Below are 22,184 nucleotides of genomic sequence, written 5' to 3'. Positions count from 1 at the left end.
CTTGACACAAATTCAAGTTTACTCAAGTGAGTTTGGGATAGATTGGGAGTCCCAAGTCTTATCACCCTTAACTAGAGGTTCTGATTCTAAAATACATTTTCACTTTTACTTGTACATTATACTAAATCAAGAGAAACATATTGTTCTACCCTTATCATTAACTACTCATTCTCCAAATCATCAGCTAAAAATGAACGGAGGGAGTACCGTTTTTACAAGATATCACTTTCATATAAATTGTTTTTTTTGTCATCCTGTCCTTTTATGATTTTTCATTTTTTTCTTGTTGACAATTTACTAATTTCCTAATTTTCAATAATAAAAACATTTATTTTTTGTTGTTTAGAGACCAGGTAGAAGAAGAACGAACAAGAACAGGTGGACGACAGCCGTTAATTTGCAAAATAATAACAGTAGCAGTAGCAGCAATTCTGCCATTGATGCAACTTCAAAAATAAATGGCCGGTGGAGGAGACAAATACAAAGAGTTTGATTTCCATCTAAGATCCTTATCCCACAGTGCCAGAGACTCAAATTTCGCCAACGACCCTGCCTCCGATCCTTCTCTTCTCAATTCCGTCAGTTTTTTTCTCTTTTTCCACACACACACTCACACACACACACACACACGGAGTTGCACGCATTGTTCAATTGACACAAAATTTACTCATTTGGAATTGAGGTGTACTAGTTGATTATTGATTGTTTGTCATTTTCAGGTCAAAAGTCTTTGCGACTTATGCATAAGTAAGAAATCCGAAGATTTGATTGCTAGGGTTTATCCTCATTTAAATAGGATATTTCAGCGATGTGTTGCCTCAATTTCGCAGTCTCAAACATCCAATGGCCTTCTTCTATTGGTACTCTTTCCCTCTGCTTTTCACGTTTCTGCTCTGTGCTAATTTCTGAATTGAACTTCTAACTGCATTTTGCACATTATTAAGCTGAAATTGTTAGTACTTTCAATATGATAATCAGATACTTGTCACTGTAAGAAGGTAAATTTTTCTCCTTTTTTATTGCTATTTTAAATCAAATAATTTAGTTCAATTTCGGTGTAGCTTACAATAGCAGGATAATGAGGGAGATTAGAAAGGACTATTCTAATATTATCTAATCGGATAAATGTGTCACGAGCAACCTCAGAGAAAATGGGCAGTCTTTTCAGATACTCCCTGAGTTCAAATTTATTCGGTATAGTTTAAGTAGATACAAAATTTAAGAAAAAAAGAGGACTTTTAACACTTCTGGTTTTAAACATGCCATAACACTTGTGTGGCTCGAAGACTTTTGATACTTGTAGTCTTAAACATCCCATAACATTTTGTGTGGCATGAGAAGCTTCTCATTAAGGGTAAAATGGGAAAAGTTTAAAATTAATTTTATCAAAATATAGAAATTTACACAATATTTTTGGAATGGATCAATAAGGAAATAAGACCAAACTAATTGGACTGGAGGGAGTAGTTCGGAAGAAGTTCTGGAATCTGAGTCTTGGCCGGTGGAACTACTTAAGTTAGATTTTCACTTCTTTTGCACTACCTTTATCTTTGGCAAAGACGAATATGTCTACCTACACTTGACAAGCACTCATATGTACTTGTATGCCCATTATACTTATGTTTGCGCACTTGGACGTATACCTTTGGTTGGACAAAAATGGTGCATTAATATGTGAAAGTGAAGTTCTGAACTGTCTGTTGTGAACCTTTTTTGATGTGAAGTGTTTCTTCTACACTTTTTTTGAGGAAGTCATGCTGACTGCTTTAATATCCATGGTATTCTAATTTCATAATAGAAATTTTACCCGGCATTCTGATCGATGATTAAATTCGGGCCACTTTATGGCTGTATTATTCAAAAGTAAGCATTTATTTTTATTATTGTGTTTTTTTTTCCGGGACAAGGTATATGCTAATGCTAAAGATGTCCTTTTTGGTTATATAGGCTATACTCCATTTTTTTCTTGACTTCGGAGATGTGGTCCTGCATGACGCTGATCCTAGTTTACGGACTTTTTTTATGTCATGCTTGAGCCGGTAAGGAATCATTCTCTTTGTTAGAAGTTTGAAGATTTTCACTTGCGCCCAGCCTTTCATAATTGTGGTAATATGATGTGAGACGATCTGACCGCGAAAGCACAGCAAATAGTATACATTCGTTGTTCATCACCTTCCTAATTGAATATGGTTCAGTTGATTAGTATGCTATTAGAAATTCCCCTTGTAATTTGCTCACCTCATGCTATCAGCTTCAAGTAGTGTAGCTTCCAGTTTTACATTTCCTGATTTACTAGATTGATATATTTCTATTTTACAAGACATAAGTAATAATTCACTCTACTTGGATTTGTTAAGCAATTCCTAATTTTTACTGCAGTGAGTTTGCAGACCCTATTGTTGCAGAAGCAACCCTTGACTTTCTGAATGCAAACAAGAAAAAAATTTCAAGTTCGTTCCCTACTTTGCTTCCCCAGGTACATATTCAGATTTAGTTGCTGAAATTAATTCTAATTTATGGGAGTGTAATGCTCAAGTCATCAATTGTAACAGAGTAGATTAGCATCTTTTAAAGAGTGTGAATTTGATACCTTCATGTTGTACTATAATTCCTTTTTTCTTGACACAGTGCAGGTGAAATAAATATTCTTTCGCCTTCTCCTTTTAAAATTCGGTAATTAGTAACAGATGTAGCAGTTATACATTAGTAGAGAACATCTGTAGCTTTAACACATTGATTGAACCTGGATGTATGAGTCATATTGATGTAGCCTGATAACGGGTTGAATCAGCTAACACTATTGAATAGTCTATTAGATATGATATATGCTATAATTTTGCTAAACATCCAAATTCATAGGAGTCCTACATATCATGCTGGCCTTTACTGTACACTCCTATCTGTCTAATATGCACTAGCCTTCTGCTTCATCTTGAGTTAACCTAGCATTGATTATTCTCTTGGTCATGCTAGTGTAGTCCAAATTATTTCTAATTGTAGACAAGATCTTCCCATATAATCTACTTACAAAAAGATGTTTCCATAAAACGTTTTGGTACCTATGAAGTGTTTTTGATTCTTCCCCTTCCAGGAAACCAAAAAAGAAAGAATAAAAAAAAGTAGCATCATAACATTCTCCTCGAATAGAAGGGCTTTAAATTTGAACCACGGTAGTGATGTTGGACACTTGGATATCCTTTCCTTATATAATCTTAAGGCAGTGTGACAGTTACAATGCATTTGACATAGTACTATAGGTGAATGGATTTACATCTCTATGGTCATTTGAATAATTATGACCTAAATAGAGCGCCACAGATACAAAGGATACATATAGCTGGCTCCAAACTAATTTGGGACTCAGACATTGTTGATTGATCTCTATAATCATTTGAAATCAAGCAGAATGTGAACCTTGTATGCATATACACGCTCTTCTGTAAGAATGGAATATACTAGCCATTAATTTATTTGGGTGTTTATATGCACTTAGAAATCTGATCTCTCATGACATTGCAGTTTTTCCCGTTATTGCTGAAGCTAATTGCATGGAATGGGGAGAAGTAAGTCTGGTTGTTATCTCATTTTATTAGATAAAAAATGGGAAATTTTGTGGAATTATGCCAATGAATGGATTGATTATGTTACTACTTTTTTTTTGTTCTTTGTTCTTTGTTCTTTGTTCTTGTATTTTATAATTGGCTACTCAAACCTTGTTTTTGAAATGTTGAGAAACTAATTTGGTCCAATATCCTTATTTTTTCAGCTTCTTTTTATCCGTTTCTTTTTTTTCGAAAATTCTGCTGAAATAAATTTCCTTTATTGCAATACATGAAACCAAGATGTCATTTAAATAATATGGAACTGATTGGTTGCTGCATGGTTTTACACGGAGTGTAGCATTAATTATTATCAGAGAGTAGAACTTGTTGCTTGTTCTTTCAAATGCGTCTAGAGGGCACTTTATTTATAATTTGATGGCAATGCCCATTAAGGCACTGAAAAGTTAAAAGTTCCATTTCGCCTCCTAAATTTTTGTATCATCCTTCAAGAGTTGGTGTTGCAGCCACAAAACCAAAGACTTCTAAACTTCCTGAGTTTCTTAAATTTTGAGCACTGGGTTGCTTGCCCCTTGGCCTATTATGGAGGAGGATCAGATACTAACACGATCAAGATCACTATTTTTGTGTTGGATGCAGAAAGGAAGACAGAAAAACTTTAGAAATAAGGGGGACGCAAGAAGAATAATACACGGGATAATTTATGAATTTAATCTATCAAAGAACATTAAGAACTGTGAGCACAACATATGAAGGAGAGCTCCATCAAATTCGTAGGTTCTGACGTCACAAACAACATAGTCAAGTCATGAAAAACTTCAACAAAGTATAGGAAGTATCTCATATACTTAAAAGTGCTCTCGAAAACGTTATTAATACGACTTAATGTCTAAATTTAGTGCAGAAGTCTTCTCTTCTTTTCTGATATCTAACTTGGTTTTATAAAAGGGATTTGAAATATTTGTATATTCTAAAAAGTGTAAAATTTTCTTTTTTCGAAGTTCGAGTTTGTGCCCAAAAGAAAGAAGAGGTAGTTCAGAAGTAGTGCCTAGTATCCAAAAGAATGATATGACTTTCTGAATTTAGAAAGAATTTTCTAAATTTTGAGAAATGTATTAGAATAGGAAGTCTCAGTTACATGTCCAGGTGTTTGACTATTGTCATGTTGGACTTGAGTGTTACTCCCATATGTAACCTAAAATTTGGTGTCTGTACTTTCTCTTATTTGTAGAACTTATACAGTTAACCAAATTCTGCCAATTTTTATTTGTCATCATGGATGCTCCATGATTGCAAGAGTTTTGCTTGAAAGTTTGTACTCTCAGGTGCCCCAAAATTGGCTAAGCGCGTAACTAGCACCCTATGCCTTTACCTCCCATCGAGTGAACCATGAACATGCCAAATGTAATACCATTATGCACATAGATTAATATTAGCTCATCGGCCTCATCTTATGAAGAAAGAATGTTTCATCCATGAATGACATAATTAGTACCCATGACTAGGAGTGGCAAACGGGCGGGTCGGGTCGGATATGGTTCGGTCGAAAACGGATAATGAAAAAACGGATAAATTATCTGACCCAATCCATATTTAATACGGATAAAAAACGGGTTAACCGGCGGATAATATGGTCCCATATATGGTCCCATATTATCCATGACTTCTTGTGTATGATCACTTTTGGGAGAATTCTTAGTCTTCCTAACTTGAGGAACCCCAATTTGAGGCTTTACAAATGTAAAAGTTAGACCCATTGGTTATCCATTGGTTACCCATTGGTTTTCCATTTTCTAAATGGATAATATGGTTCTTATCCATATTTGACCCGTTTTTAAAAAGTTCATTATCCAATCCATTTTTTAGTGGATAATATGGGTGGTTAATTGTTTTCTTCTAACCATTTTGCCACCCCTACCCATGATATACAAATACCCATAGTAGGTCTATGGAGCCTATATGATAATTGAATGAAATGAAAAGCGAAAAGCGCAAGAAAGGATAAAGCGCTGTTGGGGCTTAAAGCACAAGGCGCACTTAAAGTTTGACCTTCTACCAGTCCAATGCTTTGCCAATGCATCCCAAACGCTTACATTTACGCCTCTATCATCTCACTGTGTTATATGACCTCATTAACCCGTTTATGACACTTTAATTACGTATTTAAGTCCGTATTTAATGGAGATTAAGGTTTAAAATCTGTGGGACTTTACACTTTGCCAGCATGCAAATCCATGTTATGAATGGACACTTTTGCAAAATTTGATGTCTCATATATTTGGACTATTTGGTGTAGCTATCCGGGGTAAACATGGAGAGGATAATGTATAGCTCCTTTTCTCAGCTAGTATCTCCTAAGCATTGTTTTATTTTACTTTATTTTTTTGTTTAGTCCAATGGCTAACAAAATTTGCTTTATGTGGTACTTATAAAGTATGGTAGACCTAATTCTCCTATTGTTATTTATGGAATGACACTTACAAATACTTTTGATCACCCATGCAGATTGGAAAAAGCATTTCTTAGAGTATTTCCTGGTTTGATTTCCCAGGGGTCATTTCTTCCACTTTTTCCATCGATCATAGACTTGCCTAGTGAGTGTTACTTTATGGCTTTTTTGCTCATCCTCACCTCAAATGAGAAACAAGTAAAACAATAAGATCAGGGGTTATACATGAATTCTATGAACTGAACAACACTGACCATTATACACTTTTACTTACCTTAATTAGTGGTCCCCTCCCTCCCTCCCTAAAAGGCGTCAACCATGGTTCATTGGCAATGGTTCTGATTTTACACTTTGAATTGTTCAATAGCAACTTATGCCTGATGCTTGCAAAGTGATTTTTGAACAAAAGCTAAAAACAGAAAGAGGTTTGTACTTTTGTACTTTAAGCTGTTTTCTATCAAGTAGCGGCAAAGATCCATTATTGGTTTATTCTAGTTGTTCCTCTTTCTATGAGAGTATAAGACCTTCTCTTCCTCTTTGGCAGTATTGGTTGTGGCACTGGAAAAGGTGGAGAAGAGTTCAGGATCTCTGGTGGGCAGTAGCATAGCTTCGATACAGAAGAGTACAGCTCCTGAGGTTATTATTTACTATTCGGAATGATAGATTACTGAAAATTTAGTATTGTCGATATGATTGCGGAGATTCCTCTTGGTAACAGATGTTGCTAGCACTCATGGATGAAGCGTATACTGGATCAACCATAGGAGATGGAGGGGTGGACTCTGAATCTGAGGATAGCACCACTATGGCAGTAGCTGATCCATTCTTTCTTGAGCTTCTCAAGGATGAGAACGATGGTCTAGCTGTATGATCTTTTCTCTGTCTTAGAAACTCTAAATTACTGCAGGGTTGCATGCTGTAAACAGAGAGATTAGACTTTCAAGTAAAACCGCTAGCACTTATTTTGCTGCAAAAAGTGCAAATAACTACGTTTCACTTCCAAAATGTTAATTCATGCTCATTCTGATGCTCTCTTTGATGATATATTCTACTAGATCATCCTATAGTTTGTTTTCTTACCAAGTTTTTCTAATTTATCTCTTTCACGGTTCTCTTAATCATTAGGAACGCCATTGGGCTTCTCCTGCAGTGGCTGCGGCTCTACAAGCAGCAGTTAGCTCGCCTATGTCTGATAGGCTGAAACAAGCGCTGAGAATGACACCTCGGCTGCTTGATATGTATACTGCTATAGCGATCCATGAAGTCAATGATTGTAAGTTCATCCATTTTATGCAGGAGAGCTTTTTCTCTTGATAAACAAGGAAGCAGCTCTATGAAGAGCTTGATTCATAATGTTTCTGTTGCAGCTCTAATATGTGCTCTGGTTCCCCTACTTATGGCAAGATATTCCAATTTATTTCCAGACAAGCTATTCTTGTACGAGGTATCTAAGTTCGTATAGATAAATTGAAGGTTGCCTTCTCAAATTGTAGCATCATGTTGATTATCCAATATTCTATGGAGAAATCTCCTACTGTAGTTCCATAAATTATCATTATCATTTTTTTTATAGCAATGTGGTTTAAAAGGTACTTGGATTACTCTTCTGAAAAAAGTACTTGGATTTGTGGTCCCTTTCTGTAGAGCAGATTGCCCTGCTTCTTTTTCTTCATGCATTTTCATGAATTTTGAAAATTGAAGTTTGCTTTCTTTTGAATATAAGAATTGTTTCAAGGCATTGAAGTTTATACTCAAAACTGAATGACATCCGTGCAACGAACTTTTGTAGAATTTTAGAAAGATGAGAATTTGGCGTATACAAAAAATATGAAGGAAAGAACGAAAGAAAGAAAGAGGGAGCATTTTTTAATAGAATAGTTATGGTTCATCTTTTACAGGAGGATCCCTCTCCTAATGCTGGGACCCTTTGAGTGGATGCCACCTTTGCGCAGTATCATAGTAGTGCTTTTTACTGTTTGAGTGTATTTGAATTTTTATTAGTGATACATTCCAACTCATATTTGTAGGTTCAAAAGAGGATCTTAGAGCTCATGCTTGCAGCCTTTAATCGATCTCCTAGCTTCATTGCACTTCTGAAGGTATTGGTCTTAATTATACCTAGCAAATCGTCACTTTGATCTTGTATAGTAATTCAAAGTCGTAATTGGTTAGAATGGTAATGAAGTGCATTTCTGCATGACTTGCGCACCTTCATGTATTTTATTTTGCCCATATCTCATCTCATAACTTTTTTATATTTGAGTTTTTCTCAATGAATCATAATACTTCATTAGGGTCGTAGGTTAGTCTGTAGTATGTTTAGTGGCCCTTTTTGTCCATATTATTCCCTTGCGTCTGTAGTACTGTGCCTTTGTTACTGCTTAGTGTTATTACTTTGCTCTCTATTTTCTGGTTATTGCGTTGCTGGTGTTATCTTTTTGGATTCCTTTGCTGTTACTGATACACTGTCTCTTTCCTTCTTGTGCTGAGAGTTTACCGGAAACAGCCTCTCTACTCCTCCGGAGAAGGGGTAAGGTCTGCGTACACACTACCCTCCCCAGACCCCACCTGTGGGGATCTCACTGGGCTGTTGTTGTTGTTGTTCTCAATCAAATCATAAGACCTGCAATCCCCTCTCTTTCCTCTCTACCTTCCCTGTTTTCCTTGATTTGGTGTACTTATAGCCACCCCTATGTTTGCGCAGAAGCCTATAGTGGACAGACTTGGAGAAGCTTATGATAGTCCGACAAAGGTGACTGAACCTTCTTTCCAAAGTCACAATAAGGTATATATCTCTATCTCATTTAACCTGTAAGAACTGACTGAAGGTTAACTTTTCTCAGACTGAATTGGCATTACAATTATGCTGGGCAATTGGGGAGCATGGAGGTGGTGGTGAATCCCACAAAGATGCTGCTCGTGAACTCTTTGAGAGCTTGGAATTACTTTTGTATGAAAACCTTTCTTCAAGGTAGACTCTGATTGACTGCTTTGCACAACATCAGAGATTCATTTTGAGATGCCACTCTTGACTGAGTTTTATGTTTTTCTTTTGCTGATAAGCCGTCTGGGTCTGCGTGAATCAGCTCTTGGGTCCGATACTGCAAAATTCAGAAAATCATCACAATCAAGATTATTGTGTTTCGTTGTGACAGCCATTGCCAAGCTTGCCACATATCACCGTGAGCTTTTACCCAGGGCCCGTGTATCCTTGGCAAAGGTTAGTGTATCTAGCTTTTATTGTGGCCGTTTACAGCGATCACCTTTTAGAGAAAGTATTTCCTGGCAGCAGTTGATATGATGGTAAATGTCTCAGATTTTGGGTTATTATGCTTAATTTGTCAATATGATTGACAGGTTGCACGTTCTCGGATCTCAGATGCAAGAGTCTGGAGGCGTGCACGTGATTATTTGGGTCTGATGAATGAACCTGCTATATGTTTGTCTATCTTGGGCCCATGTGAATCTCCAAGTAAAGGGATGCAGAAACCTGGCACTGTGAATTGGAGTGAAGGGGGAACTAAAATGATTTCCCATGTTCCATTTTACATTTTAGGTGAACAAGAAGGTAAGCTGAACGTAGTAAATGTTATCCGAATTTTATTTTTCAACAAAGACAGCTTGAATTGTTATTAATGAGGTAGAAAACATGATACGCAGGTCCTCCCCATGATTACTCATTTACCGATATTCTTCCTGGAAGATAGTGTATCGTCAGGAATTGCTCGTCATTCACTACACATTCTGAGTGAGTAATGCTAACAGAAAATAAAGAACAAAGTGTTAGAGCAAAGATGTAAAGAAGTCCATTTGTTCCAGTTTTCTACATCAAGCAATGTGCTCCGACCCTTCCTTGGACTTTGTGCATAGCGGGAGTTTAGTTCACCGGACTAACCTTTCTTGTAAGAGGGATGGTTTTGCTTTATGCTGGCGCATTACATCAAATGTACATTAATCTATTTTCTTGTGTGTATGATTTGGTTTTCTGCCCTTTTTACTTTCTGAGTGCTGAGAAATTATTATCAGCGTAAGAAGCTTTTGGTCCAATGAACGAATGAAACAAACCAGTCCGTGTATATTTCTTCGATCAGCTATTTTATAAATCCAAATTCGTTATGATATTATCCATATACTATATGTCTATACTCAAGTTTATTTCATTCCTATACAAAGTTATTCGTCTTTTAATTATCCTATATATCTACTACAACAACAACAACCCAGTAAAATCCCACAAGTGGGGTCTGGGGAGAGTAGAGTGTACGCAGACCTTGCCCCTACCCCGAGGGAGTAGAGAGGCTGTTTCCGGTAGACCCTCGGCTCAAGAAGACGAGAAGAGAGTTAAAATGTAGCCTGGCCTTGGAATGATCAAATCCACCAAATATCACTCAAAAAAACCAGAAAACAGAGTAATAAGCTTTTTCCAAAAATAATGCAGCTTATATTGGTAATTTATTTCGCAGGGGATTGTCATACTCCAATTTTTTTTTTCTTAAAAAATAAAATACAATTTTGATCACTAAAATGAATCTTAATGTTCTCTATTCTCTATTTAATAGGAGGAAAAAAAACAAAGGGAAATGACAGTCTTGGCATAGTTTCTCTAGATGCCAAACATCCTCTCATCTCAGTAAAGAAGAATATTAAGGAACAAGATAAATGTTTCAACATGCAGATTTGAACAACAATGAATCCTTGATTAGGGAGATAGTTTCAGATACGAGTTTGTTTGCTGTAAACACCGAGTGTGGAGGAAGATACTCCGGCGTTGATAGTTCTTCATCCATCAACTGAAATGCCATGGTTAGAACACTTCCACCAGTAACAATTTCCTCTGGAAAGTTTGTTTTCTCAGGAGATAAAGGGAGGACAGCAAATCCTGAAGCCAACATTACTACATCATCTGAGTCTTTACCTTCCATAATATACTGCACAGCTGATGCATCAACTGGTGCATAAATTATGTACATTACTGTTGAATCTGTGAAGCTCTCTTGCAGGTAAAACATTTCTGACTTGTCTTCTCTTCCATTGGGAGGCTATTAATCACGAAAACTGTTAGAAACTGTTGCAATGTGTGACCGTCTCATCTAAAAAGCTTAAACAGTGAGAATTCTCAACATGGTCGTCACGTGTTGGCTTATTACACTTGGAAATATGTTTTTGCTTTTTGGGTGACAGTCAGGAGGGGATCGAGGATTTAAACACCATGGGTTCAATATTTAAGGTTCTTAGTATTGAACCTATTATATTTATAAAGTTATGGGTTCAGACCCACTATGTGTTGCAACTTTAGTGAATTTTTACACTAAATTTTTGCTCCGCGTCAAAAGTACTGGGTTCAAATGAATCCGGCGCCTCTTTGGACACAGAACCTCTGTCTGCTCTAATGCCATGTTGAAGCGTGTGACCATCTCATCTAAAAGCTGTTAGAGAGTACACTTTTAATTGGTTAATTATATTATGTCTTAACCTTGTTGTTCGGACTCTCCAAAAATATCCCCGGGGCGTTCCAGATCCTCCAAAAATAGTGCATTTTTGGAGGATTCGACACGGGAGCGGTAGCATGTTTTGAGGAGTCCGCGCAACATATGTCTCAACAAAAACTTTGCTTCATTCCTCGTAGAATTCTAAACAAAAAAAATATTAGGTGAGTTCTTCCCATCTGCCTAAGTCTTGGTAGGCATAGGTACCCAATGGACATGCAAGCTGGCTCAGGCACCACCTTTGTAAAATAAAATAAAATAAAAATTTAAAATCAAAACGTACTACGTACGGAGTACAAGTTATTGAATTGACAATTTGACATACCTCTACCATGACTAGTGAAACAGAGTTTGCAGGGTCTCGTGCTGAAGAAATATGTAGTTCATCCCGAGTCATACACCCGATGGAGAGTAAATCCCACTACAACAATATGTGGTAGCAATGAAAAATGACATCAGTTGAGAATACAGATTGCAGAACTGAAGATGGATATAATAAGTGGAGTTTTAATAAAATGGAATAAACTCTAACAAGTATAACTAAGAAGGCTTTAATCCCAAAGGCGTCTCGACAGTTGAATCCTAAACTCGCCCTTTTATGATCCCTAACATTCCCTCTATATATTTGTATCAGTGAACCTAAAACTGGTGCAAAGAGTAAGAAAAACAAGTGGATCTGCTCTAAGGAAATAACAAAAACACACTACTAATGTACTAGCATGGCTTAATGTTGAAGAGATCTATGTAACAGATTACCTTGCAGCGATTGTCCCCTGCTCGAAGGAACTCAAAAACATCTTTCTGTGGGATCGGTAGCCACACAGACGTTGAAATCGTTACTGCAACACCACGAGGGGTTCCTCGAGCATCTAAATTCAAGCCTGTTTTCACAAAGATATCCCCACCACCTTGTATCCTTAAGGGCATCCACTGATTTTCACTGCATGAGCTAAAAATAGCATTGTAACTTCTCACCATCCGTTCCGCCAACTTCACTAAATTCTTCCTTCCTTTTTCTATGTCTAGAATGTGGAAGATGAACACAAGAAAGACCAATAATCAGTACTAATGCTAGTTTTCTCTTTACAAGTAATAGACTATATGTACTCATTTAGAGTTTTAGACATCCTGAAGAATGACAAGGGAAAGGTCAACTTTACCTATTCACTATATGAAATATCTTAATTTTACCCTCCGTTATACTTTGGATCATTCGTATCCTTGTGGTTAGCAAATCATCTTATACTTTCCCTTGGCTTTAACGGAGCTCCAGTGTGGACATACTGGATTCTCTGTGTCAAAATACTTCAGGAAAAATAGTCCAATTTTTTTGATTACCGAGGTGACGGGCCAGCTTGCGCACACCTCGACTAATTTCATAGGATCAGGGGCGGCTCAATAAATTTTGAGGCCTAAAGCCAAACTTTTATAAGAGTCTTTAAATTAATTTGAAGCTTATTTTCTAGCATAAGATGCAATGTTGTTAATTATTTTTTTCTAATATTTTTTGAGTTTTGAATAACCATATTAATATTTTCACCTGAATATTTTATTCTTATGAATAACAAAAATTGATATAATATACCTCTGATGAAATAGTATATAAATGATGTAATGTAATTTTTGGGGCCTAAAGCGCCGGCTTCACTTGCTTTGCCGTGGAGCTGGCCTTGCATAGGATACCTGCTACCTTCTACTAACAACACGTACCAGGTAACTCTATCCATCAAGGCCGAGTAAGGTTAAAACTTTCCTCCGAACCTTGGAGATCTGTTCGGATCAAGGGCAAATACGAGACGATTTGCTAACATGCACAGGTTTGAATGATTCCAAAGTATAACGGAGAACAAATTAAGATATTTTTTATAGTAAAGAGGTATTTTTGATCCTTTTTCCGAATGAAGATGACGGCGACTAGGATCATACAGTTTAATCTTGAGGAAAAAGCAAACCAGCTTACTATTGTCTTGCAAGGGTTGTTCCAATGGTTGATCATACTGTTTCTTCACAGTTGCATTTCTGTCATAATGTCTCTCCATGGTCAGCATCCAGCGCTTTGCGCTGAATGCAACGCCTGATTTAAGTATCTGCCTGAACATTTGGGGAACCAAACCATTGCATACTACATTATGCTCCACCCAAGTAACCTAAAATTGACACACGATGATCCTAACGATTAGTGTACTAACTAGGAACAGAAATCTTGTTAAGAATAACAGTTGATTTGAATCAGTAAGTAAGATGTATTTGCTTTACCAATGATAGTCCTGTTTGAAGCCCTTGAATTAGACATCCTGATGGTCTTCTTTGACATTGGACTAATGGATTTGGAAAAATACTCTCCAAGGAGACATCAGTTACCAGCCAAGTGTTGAAATCTAGTTGTCGAGAGTACCTCGCGAAATAGACCTCCCGGGGCCTAACAAGTGGAGAAGGAAGATGAAATTGTGCTGTCATCTGGAAAAAACCAGTCTCTTAATTTGCTTACATACACCAGCAACTCTAGTGTTCACTGAAATAACAAGAACTTGAGATTTTAAAGTAAGACGAAGCCACGGACTTCAAAATTTTTGGCCACATTCTGCGCTCAAGGGTGTGACCTAGTAGTCAATGAAGTTGGTGTAAATCTTGGCAGACTAGAGCTAAATCTCACCAGAGACAAGAAAAAAAGGGCAGCCCGGTGCACTGAGCTCCCTCTATGTGCGGGATCCGGGGAAGGACTGGACCACAAGGGTCTATTGTATGCAGTCTTACCCTGTATTTCTGCAAGAAGTTGTTTCCACATCTCGAATCCGTGACCTCCTGATCACATGACAGCAACTTTACCAGTTACGCCAAGGCTCCCCTTCACCAGAGACAAGAAATGCAAGTAATTTCTTCCCATCTACCTAATCCTCGGTGGATAGTGTTACCAAGTACCTAGTATAGTCGAGGTGCACCAACCTGGCCCACGCACCAGCGTCATAAAAAAATTTGGCCACATTCCCCCTCCCCCAATTCAAATGTCTAGATTTGTATGTGGCTCCTATATGATGAAACCTATGCCTACCAAATATATAGCTAGAAAAATACTAGCAAGAATTCAAAATGGCTTTGTAGCTTACTACTTGCAAAGATCCATTAGGATTTCCATCAGCTCCTGTCATTAGAAGTCCAAGATTTGTTGCTTTTGAGACAATGTTGGAGAACACACATGACCATTGGTCCTGCTTTCATACCAATTAAGTATCATATTTTCAATTGATTCACATAACTCAGAATAGTAAGGTCAAAACAACTATGTTGCACGAACTCTCCAAAATGCTGCCGCACCCACGTCAGGTCCTCCAAAAATGCACTACTTTTGGAGGATCGACACACACTGGCTATATTTTGGAGAATTCGTGCGACATATTATAATACTAGTACTATGTATCTATAACTTACAACATCCATCAACATATTCACAAGGTTGATTGGATCCACTAGGACAACTCCAATAGCTCTTGATGCTTCAATTTCAGATGGCATTGCTGAATTTTCCATCTCTAACATTGACATTTGTGCATTTTCAACATTTCCATTAAGATTTGGTATGTCAATAGGCCCTCCTCTTGCAATGACTTTGATAATTTCCTCTAAAGTTGGATCAAGATGGACGAATCGTCGCTTATATTCTGCTTCATTGAGAATCTCAGTTTGGTTGTTGGTATCAAATAGCCATAATGGTTCTTGTTCTTGAGCCATTTGTCTTATCTCTTCACTTGCTGCTAAAGCAAGATCAACAATTTTGCCTTTGTATACTTCAGCACACATTGAAACTGATAAAAGAAGATCACTTGCTCGAGGCATGTCTCTTTCCCAGACTGACATGGACTGAGAAACAAAGTTTAGATTTCTAAGTAGAGAAATTTGTACATCAAGATTCAGTCGGTATACCAGAGGCGAATTCAGAATTTAAATTTGACAGTTCGACACTTGAGTTCTTACTACTAAACCGATCATACTTTTGAAATTATAGTTCACAACTTAGTAAAAACGGGTGGCCAGGTGCACAAAGCATCCTATATTCATGCAGGGTACGGGGAAGGGCCGCACCCAAGGAGGTGCAGTAGACAACCTACCCTATAGTGCAAGCATTAGTGGCTGCGTCCACAGCTCGAACCCGTGAACTATAGGTCATTTATTAAAATTTAGTAATGTATATTTTTCGTGTAAAAAACATACTTGTGATTTAATTTGGTGAATTTAAAGTACCTCTAAATATCCAAAGTGCTCCAACCCTGGTTTGTCTTCAGGGAACATCTTGTAATTTGCAGAACCTAATAACAATCACAACTCTCATCAAAGATATAGAGAAAATATAAAAAAACAGAAAAAATTTGCTAAGACCGATTATCAAATTCCAAAACCCTAATGCCATTGTTTCCATTTAAATAATAAAAAAAGGGCAGCCCGATGCCCAAAGCATCCTGTGTTCACGGAGGGTTCGAGGAAGGGCCGCACCCCAAGGGGTGTGAATTGTGATGTAGGCAGTGTAGCCTGACGCAAGCATCAGTAACTGGTTTCACGGCTCGAACCCGTGACCTGTAGGTCACACAAACCATGTCCAATATATGGAATAAATCGTAAAAGAAATACTAATCAAATTATAACGAGGGAAGGCTGTGATATTAGAAGCAGAATCGCTTGTCATTTAAAGAAAAATAATGAGAACAGAACCGCTTGAAACTGAAAAACTATGAAGATAAATTAAATGAGAACTATATCATGCATTCCCATGCATAATTTATTGTAGTTTATATGAAAAAAAAATTAATCAAGAAATGAATTATACTAAACCTGCTGCTGTGTGTCTCTATTTTTCTTTCTCTCTAGGTCTTTTGTCATTAAACTCTCCACTATATAAATGGTGTGCAACGTCGGGTTCATCTAAACCCAGTACATTCGACACGTAACATAAACTTACGTATAAAAATACAAGGGCTCAATGCTAAAAACCTTAAATGTTGAACACAAAAGTTTTTAAATCCTAGATCCGCCTCTGGTGAACATGCCAGATGGTCAATCCCGCCTTAGTCCAAATCCTATGTTTATATTAAAACATTCACTAAATTTGTATAAAAATTAAATTTTAAAATTACTTACTAATACTTGATGTTTAACTTTAGTTTAATGTTTAAGAAAAAAAAAAACAGAAAAAAAAGAGAAAAAGACTAATTCCATTAACGAGAAGTCATAAAAAGTGGAAGAATCTGATTATATCTCCCCTTAAATAGGAGTAAAAAATATCTTAAACATCAGGAAGTTAAACTCTATGTGAACATTATGAAATCATAATTATATTTCACCCCTATTTATCCCAAACATATTTTTTTTTCTTCTTTTTTTCTTCTCTCAAGACTTAACTATGTCATACTTTGGACTAGATAAAATTAGTGATATATCAGGGATCGCATCCCACACATATTCTACATTATAGCCCACACATATTCTACATCATAGCCTACAAGCGCAGTCTGATTCGTTTCTGCTAGACGAGATATAAAGAAAATAATCATTGCAGGGAAGAACAAATTAAAGGAATATCAAATCATATATGTTTTTGCACCATGACAATCTCATTCGAACTATCGGCACTTACACATATTAGTACAATATACTAGGGTTCGCGGCCAGAACCAATGCGCAAGTTTCCCTGCATGTGGCTTGTTCGTGCTTTCCGAGGCACTGCATGTCAATCAATTTTCTTTGAGTTACAGAAATTTATTTTTCAGATAATTCAACAATCTTTAAATATTACTTAAATATCGATCAAATTGTTCAGAAAAAATAGCAGATAATTTAGGAGGAATGGAATATTATAATAAGAGGTCCTTTTTGAGCAGTCAAATTGTTAAATTTCTTAATTCTCCTGCACTTTCTTCGTAGATAAGCTTTAATTATTTAGTGTTTTTTTTGTTACATCTTCCACTCAACTTTTATATGATATATCATTTTAATTTATTATATTAGGTCTATCAAATATACTATGATAACACATGCATCATATGCTACTTGGGACTTAAATTAAGTGTTAGAATTAGTAACGTAGTATTATTCATAATTTTCACTTGAATATTCAAACCAAGAAATTTTAACCACTTATTTAATTTTGGAATATTCTCCAAAATACTGTTTGGTGGAATTATTAAAGCTGCAACTTCTTCGTTAGTGAGATTTTTGCTTTCATTGTCAAGCTTATTATTTTGTATTCTTTTTTTTCTTCTGCATTTTTCTAGAATTATTCTATAGTACGTATTAGAATGCTAACAGGTAAAGACTTTAAAAATTAATGTAATTTAAATTAGAGTTATAGTTTTGTGAGAAAGGCATATTCGATCAAAACCCCTAGTCCGGTTGGGGATAAGATACATTCAATCCTGATAAGACATCGAGATAATCAAGCAAGAAAGATAGAAAAGGGGCCGGTTTCTTGAGTGATAGTTTTTTTTTTGGGGTTAGTCTGACTATCCTCATTCATTCTAGTTGGTAGGCGTGCGAGTAAGAGGGTAGTCGGCGTATTTTATGTGCACCGTTGGTGTAAAGATTTTTTTATACTATCATGCCACCCAAAAATTATTTATATGTAAGTCTTCTTAAAATGTGGGATATGCAAGTTTGAAAATAAGACATATTATCTATTACAATAGGTAAATATGACCCGATGATGTATAAATTGTTCCTAATTGTACAATCATTTGATAAATGATCACTATGAGTCGAACTCAATAGAATTTGATCAATCCTATTTCCTACCGTTAAGATGGAGAACTGAACTGATAATTCTCTTTCTTCATCCTCAATTGTATCACTATTCGCGACCCATAATAAGGATATATATAACTTAAACTCTTTAAATTAACTAACCACTAGAGGAGGGTATATAATTTACAATCCCTAAGCTTTATCCTTTTCTGGGAATGAGTCGACGCTGTAGAAATTTAAAAGTAGCACTATTCACATAGTCCTTCTTGATGCCTTATATTATATTTTCATATATTTTCTCCGTTTCTTTTACTTGTCCAGTTTACATTGCACTTTCCTTCAAAAATATATTAAGTATAGTGTTGCTTCCAAACGCACACGCAAGTATACGTGGTCGTGCAAGTAATAAAATGATAAGTCGAATGTCGAACCCATAGAAACTTGTATCAACTACCCACTAAATTCACCAAGATTGTTATTCAGTCAAGCCAAATTCGAGTTCAAGAATGTGATTATACTAAACTATAATTCTAAGTAGTAACTAAATTATCAAGCAGTAAAATGATTGTTATGTATTCAATAGAGACAAATATTCCAGGGCTGTGATCGATTCATCAATCCTATTGTGATCTAGTTAACTCTCCCTTTCATACAATTCACTCATGGTTGCTAATTAATCGATAATTGCTCTCATAGCCTTCTCCTGAAGTACTACTCGCCTATTCAAAATAGATTAACGCCTATATTCCTATGGAATCAATCTATTAAGAACACATTAAGATTACGATATTTAATTAAACACGGTGACTAGGTATATTCCTATCCTAACCAAAAATTCGCCCCCCCCCCCCCCCTAAGAGAGTTAAGATCATGCTCTCTTCAATTCTTCTCTAGTCTAAACATGACTTTCCCAAGCATAGCATAGATAGTAAATAGAACCTAACTGCTGGCTAGACAATTAAGCAATTAATCACAGAATTGAAGAAATAGCCATATATTAGTGAATTTTAATCAAGGTAAAATCAATATTAAACAACAATATTCATGGCTAAATCACAACCCCAGAACTATGGGTTTTAGCCACTCATGATAGTATCAAACAAATTCGTAAGTGTTGGGTAATTGAAAATACTAAGAAAAGATGAAGAAAACTGAGATCTCTTCGCTCCCGGATGTTTCTCGTGTGTATTCTCCCTTTAAAGTGCTGTCCCCCCCCCCTAAAAATAAGCTTAGTCTTGCTTTTATACGTGTTGGGTAGGTCTAGGGCCGAAATAACCTTGTCCCGGACAAAGTTGGACAGAAATCCCGTCACCAGCGTCTAGCCTAGTGCTAGGTGCCGTCCTTGGCACTGGTAAATTGCACAAACTGTCTGGGGCGCCACACGTAGCGTGGGGCGCTGCCTATGGCGCTGAAAATGCCACTTTCCCTTTTTTCGTCCGTTTTGGCTTTAATCTCGCACCTTTCGTCCGCAATTGCTTCCGGATTATTCCTACACATAAAAACACCTTGAATTAATATAAATCAACACATTTTACATCCTAAATCCACGAAACAAAAGTAAAATATGAGGCAATATACATATAAATATATATACTTTAGGCTAAACATCAACACCCCACACTTAGACTCTTGCTCGTCCTCGAGCAATGGGGCTATAAAATATACCCCCAACTACGTACAAGTATCAACTATAGAGGAGCACTTCATTTTTTAACCATACACTCTACCCTTGTTTATGATCGATACCGGAAAACAAGCATGAACATACAAAATTCACATTCTTCCTGTTTAGGCATGCCCAAGTATAATATTCAATTCAATCAATCCAACAACCTATTTGCAACAACCAAACCTCAAAAGCCGACTTGTAACCACTAAGCACCCTCAACTCGCGTACTCACCCAACAAGAAAGTTTACAACATTACCAATTCATGAGATCATGTGCCCTCACCAACAACGAAAGAGTGAATATAGACTAGTCCACACATTCAAATATGCCTTTGAATATAAATTAAGGACATCACACACAATTGAACAAAATTCGCTCACTCTCACAAAGAATTCATATGCATCCCGTGGTCGTACCATAAGCTTGCCCGTGGTATACATCTCTACTAATTTAAGCTAGCCAAATCTAGGATCAATTAGGACTTTAAGGTTGTAATAAAGGCTAAGGTACGGGTATGATACATTTAGGAATAATGACTAACCCTCCTAAGAACTTTAATACACTACACTCACAATTCGAGCACATCTTCTTCTCAACCAATTCACTTGCCAGAAACCATATGCAACATAGCCCTTACTTTCATTAAGCACTGCTATACTCCCACTAGCACAAATTAATAAGAATTGGAGGTGTGTATTTTTATACATACTTTGACTATCAACTTTTTTTTCTTGCAATTTTTCTTTTTCTTTCTCTCTTTTTTTTCTTTTCTACACACACTCCATACATTAACGTTCACCGGCTAGTGACTTTTGATTTCAACTTTAGTGCACCAAAGGGCCCTTCCATGGTTCCACTCAAGAGCTACTCCCCAATCTCTCACCTCACTTCTTTTAGCGACTAAGTGCCTTAGGAGGTAAAGGTTAAACAATCTCAATTAAGAACAAAATAGGGGTATGGCTTGTAATGTGGTTGCCAAAAGAAAGGTCTATAGGCTCAAAGGGGCTAGCAACGGAAAATTTTATTTTTAAGTGACAAGCACATCTATGACCAGACAAGAAACGCCTACGTCATCTCCTAGATTAGCACAACTTAACGATTTCGCTCGATTAATACACGGGGCAAGTTCTAGACTGCACAAGATAGCACAGAAGATCCCAAATCCTTACACACACATTGCACATGACTCAATCACGGCGGTTTTGTTCAACTCTTAAGTTAAGCAAGCATACATAATTGAGAAAATTTAAGCAATGATGCACTATGTGGCATACAAGTCAAACAACTGAGAAAAAACGTCACAAAATAGGCTATTTACTTTACTTAAATGTCACAGTTCATTCCACAGTTCAAACCAAATACACGGGAAGATAGAATGTATGTCATAGCCTAATGTGCCAGCATCAACCACGTCAATGAACATCTTAGAGCAACTCAGTTTCTTCCTATACTACTCCAAAAAAAAAAGTACCTGGTTTGAGCTACACCCTTGGAAAAGAACCGGCGGCCAAAGAAAAACTAAGGGATACTACCTAACTATCCTAAAAAAAATCTTTTTGGTGCTTTTTAATCGGACTTTATCCCTAAAAAAAATTATCCAAAAGATCTATCGTCGGGAAAAGTCCGAGCTTTTTCTAAATTCTTTTTTCTTTTTTGTATTTTTATATTTATTCTTTTGTTTTTTCTTTTCTAATATAAACTAAACTAAAACTAGACTAAGTAAAACTAATAAAATAAACATATTAAAACTAATGAAAGAAATAAATTGATACAAGATATACAAACTACATCACAAGTAGTATTCCTCCCACCCTGCAATTATTCTATGCATAGTCCCCGATGCATATAAAAATTTAAAACAGTAGGGTGAAAAGAAAACTCCTTGTCAGTCGGAGTCCTCCTCCTCAGCATGCCCTCCATCCGCAGCTCTGGGCATATCATCATCAGGTCCTAGAGGCACCAAAGCCAGGGGCCCCGTAGCATCATCACCAACCTCGTCCTCTGTGTCTGAGCCCTTGATAGTGTTTGCGTCCTCCGACGAGTGAATGGGGCTTCCAGGTGCAATCCCCAACATCTCCTTGGAGGATCTCAACAAGTCATTACGTAAATGCATACGTTCCTCGTCTGAAATGCCAGCCCTGCTCATGAGTAAATTTGAAGAGTTATAGAGGTACATGTTGAAGTTTTCGTATCTTTCGTTCTGTGCTGCCTGAGTGAGCTTAGACTATGTCTCCAACAAGGATGTGATGTCCAGAATCCCTATAGGAGCCTCCACCACCTCATCATACCCTGG

At 36.8% G+C, this 22,184-nt stretch overlaps 2 protein-coding genes across 2 annotated transcripts; one reads left to right on the top strand and one right to left on the bottom strand.

Moving 5' to 3' along the window:
• Window positions 1–326: 326 nt before the first annotated feature.
• On the top strand, window positions 327–10,139 carry LOC109237184 (AP-5 complex subunit zeta-1). The gene is made up of 16 exons (XM_019403454.1): window positions 327–578; window positions 720–860; window positions 1,948–2,039; window positions 2,380–2,476; window positions 3,520–3,563; window positions 6,066–6,154; window positions 6,554–6,645; window positions 6,728–6,874; window positions 7,135–7,282; window positions 7,377–7,453; window positions 8,037–8,108; window positions 8,714–8,761; window positions 8,853–8,980; window positions 9,073–9,229; window positions 9,367–9,577; window positions 9,670–10,139. Exons 1-16 carry the CDS (start codon window positions 459–461, stop codon window positions 9,714–9,716), a joined length of 1,710 nt encoding a protein of 569 aa, XP_019258999.1. The 5' UTR covers window positions 327–458; the 3' UTR covers window positions 9,717–10,139.
• Window positions 10,140–10,536: 397 nt separating this feature from the next.
• LOC109237182 (homeobox-leucine zipper protein PROTODERMAL FACTOR 2-like) lies at window positions 10,537–15,897 on the bottom strand. Its single transcript, XM_019403452.1, has 9 exons — window positions 15,867–15,897; window positions 15,732–15,796; window positions 14,922–15,350; window positions 14,600–14,701; window positions 13,752–13,952; window positions 13,456–13,642; window positions 12,252–12,517; window positions 11,821–11,916; window positions 10,537–11,048 (listed from the first exon to the last, which is right to left on the bottom strand). The coding sequence occupies exons 1-9, from the start codon at window positions 15,895–15,897 to the stop codon at window positions 10,674–10,676; spliced, it is 1,752 nt and encodes a 583-aa protein (XP_019258997.1). The 3' UTR covers window positions 10,537–10,673.
• Between the last annotated feature and the right edge of the window lie 6,287 nt (window positions 15,898–22,184).

Source organism: Nicotiana attenuata, unplaced genomic scaffold (assembly GCF_001879085.1).
Source record: "Nicotiana attenuata strain UT unplaced genomic scaffold, NIATTr2, whole genome shotgun sequence".
Lineage (NCBI taxonomy): Eukaryota > Viridiplantae > Streptophyta > Magnoliopsida > Solanales > Solanaceae > Nicotiana > Nicotiana attenuata.
The sequence above is the reverse complement of the archived record's forward strand: the minus strand, read 5'-3'. Positions and strand labels throughout refer to the sequence as shown.

Coding starts and splice junctions, on each gene's coding strand:
- LOC109237184 (XM_019403454.1), top strand. CDS start 459: ATGGCCGGTGGAGGAGACAAATACAAAGAGTTTGATTTCCATCTAAGA. Junction 7,454..8,036: donor ACAAGCTATTCTTGTACGAG/GTATCTAAGTTC, acceptor TCATATTTGTAG/GTTCAAAAGAGGATCTTAGA. Junction 8,981..9,072: donor TATGAAAACCTTTCTTCAAG/GTAGACTCTGAT, acceptor TTTGCTGATAAG/CCGTCTGGGTCTGCGTGAAT.
- LOC109237182 (XM_019403452.1), bottom strand. CDS start 15,897: ATGGCATTAGGGTTTTGGAATTTGATAATCG. Junction 15,797..15,866: donor GTTTTGGAATTTGATAATCG/GTCTTAGCAAAT, acceptor GATTGTTATTAG/GTTCTGCAAATTACAAGATG. Junction 13,953..14,599: donor CTAATGGATCTTTGCAAGTA/GTAAGCTACAAA, acceptor GGTTTTTTCCAG/ATGACAGCACAATTTCATCT.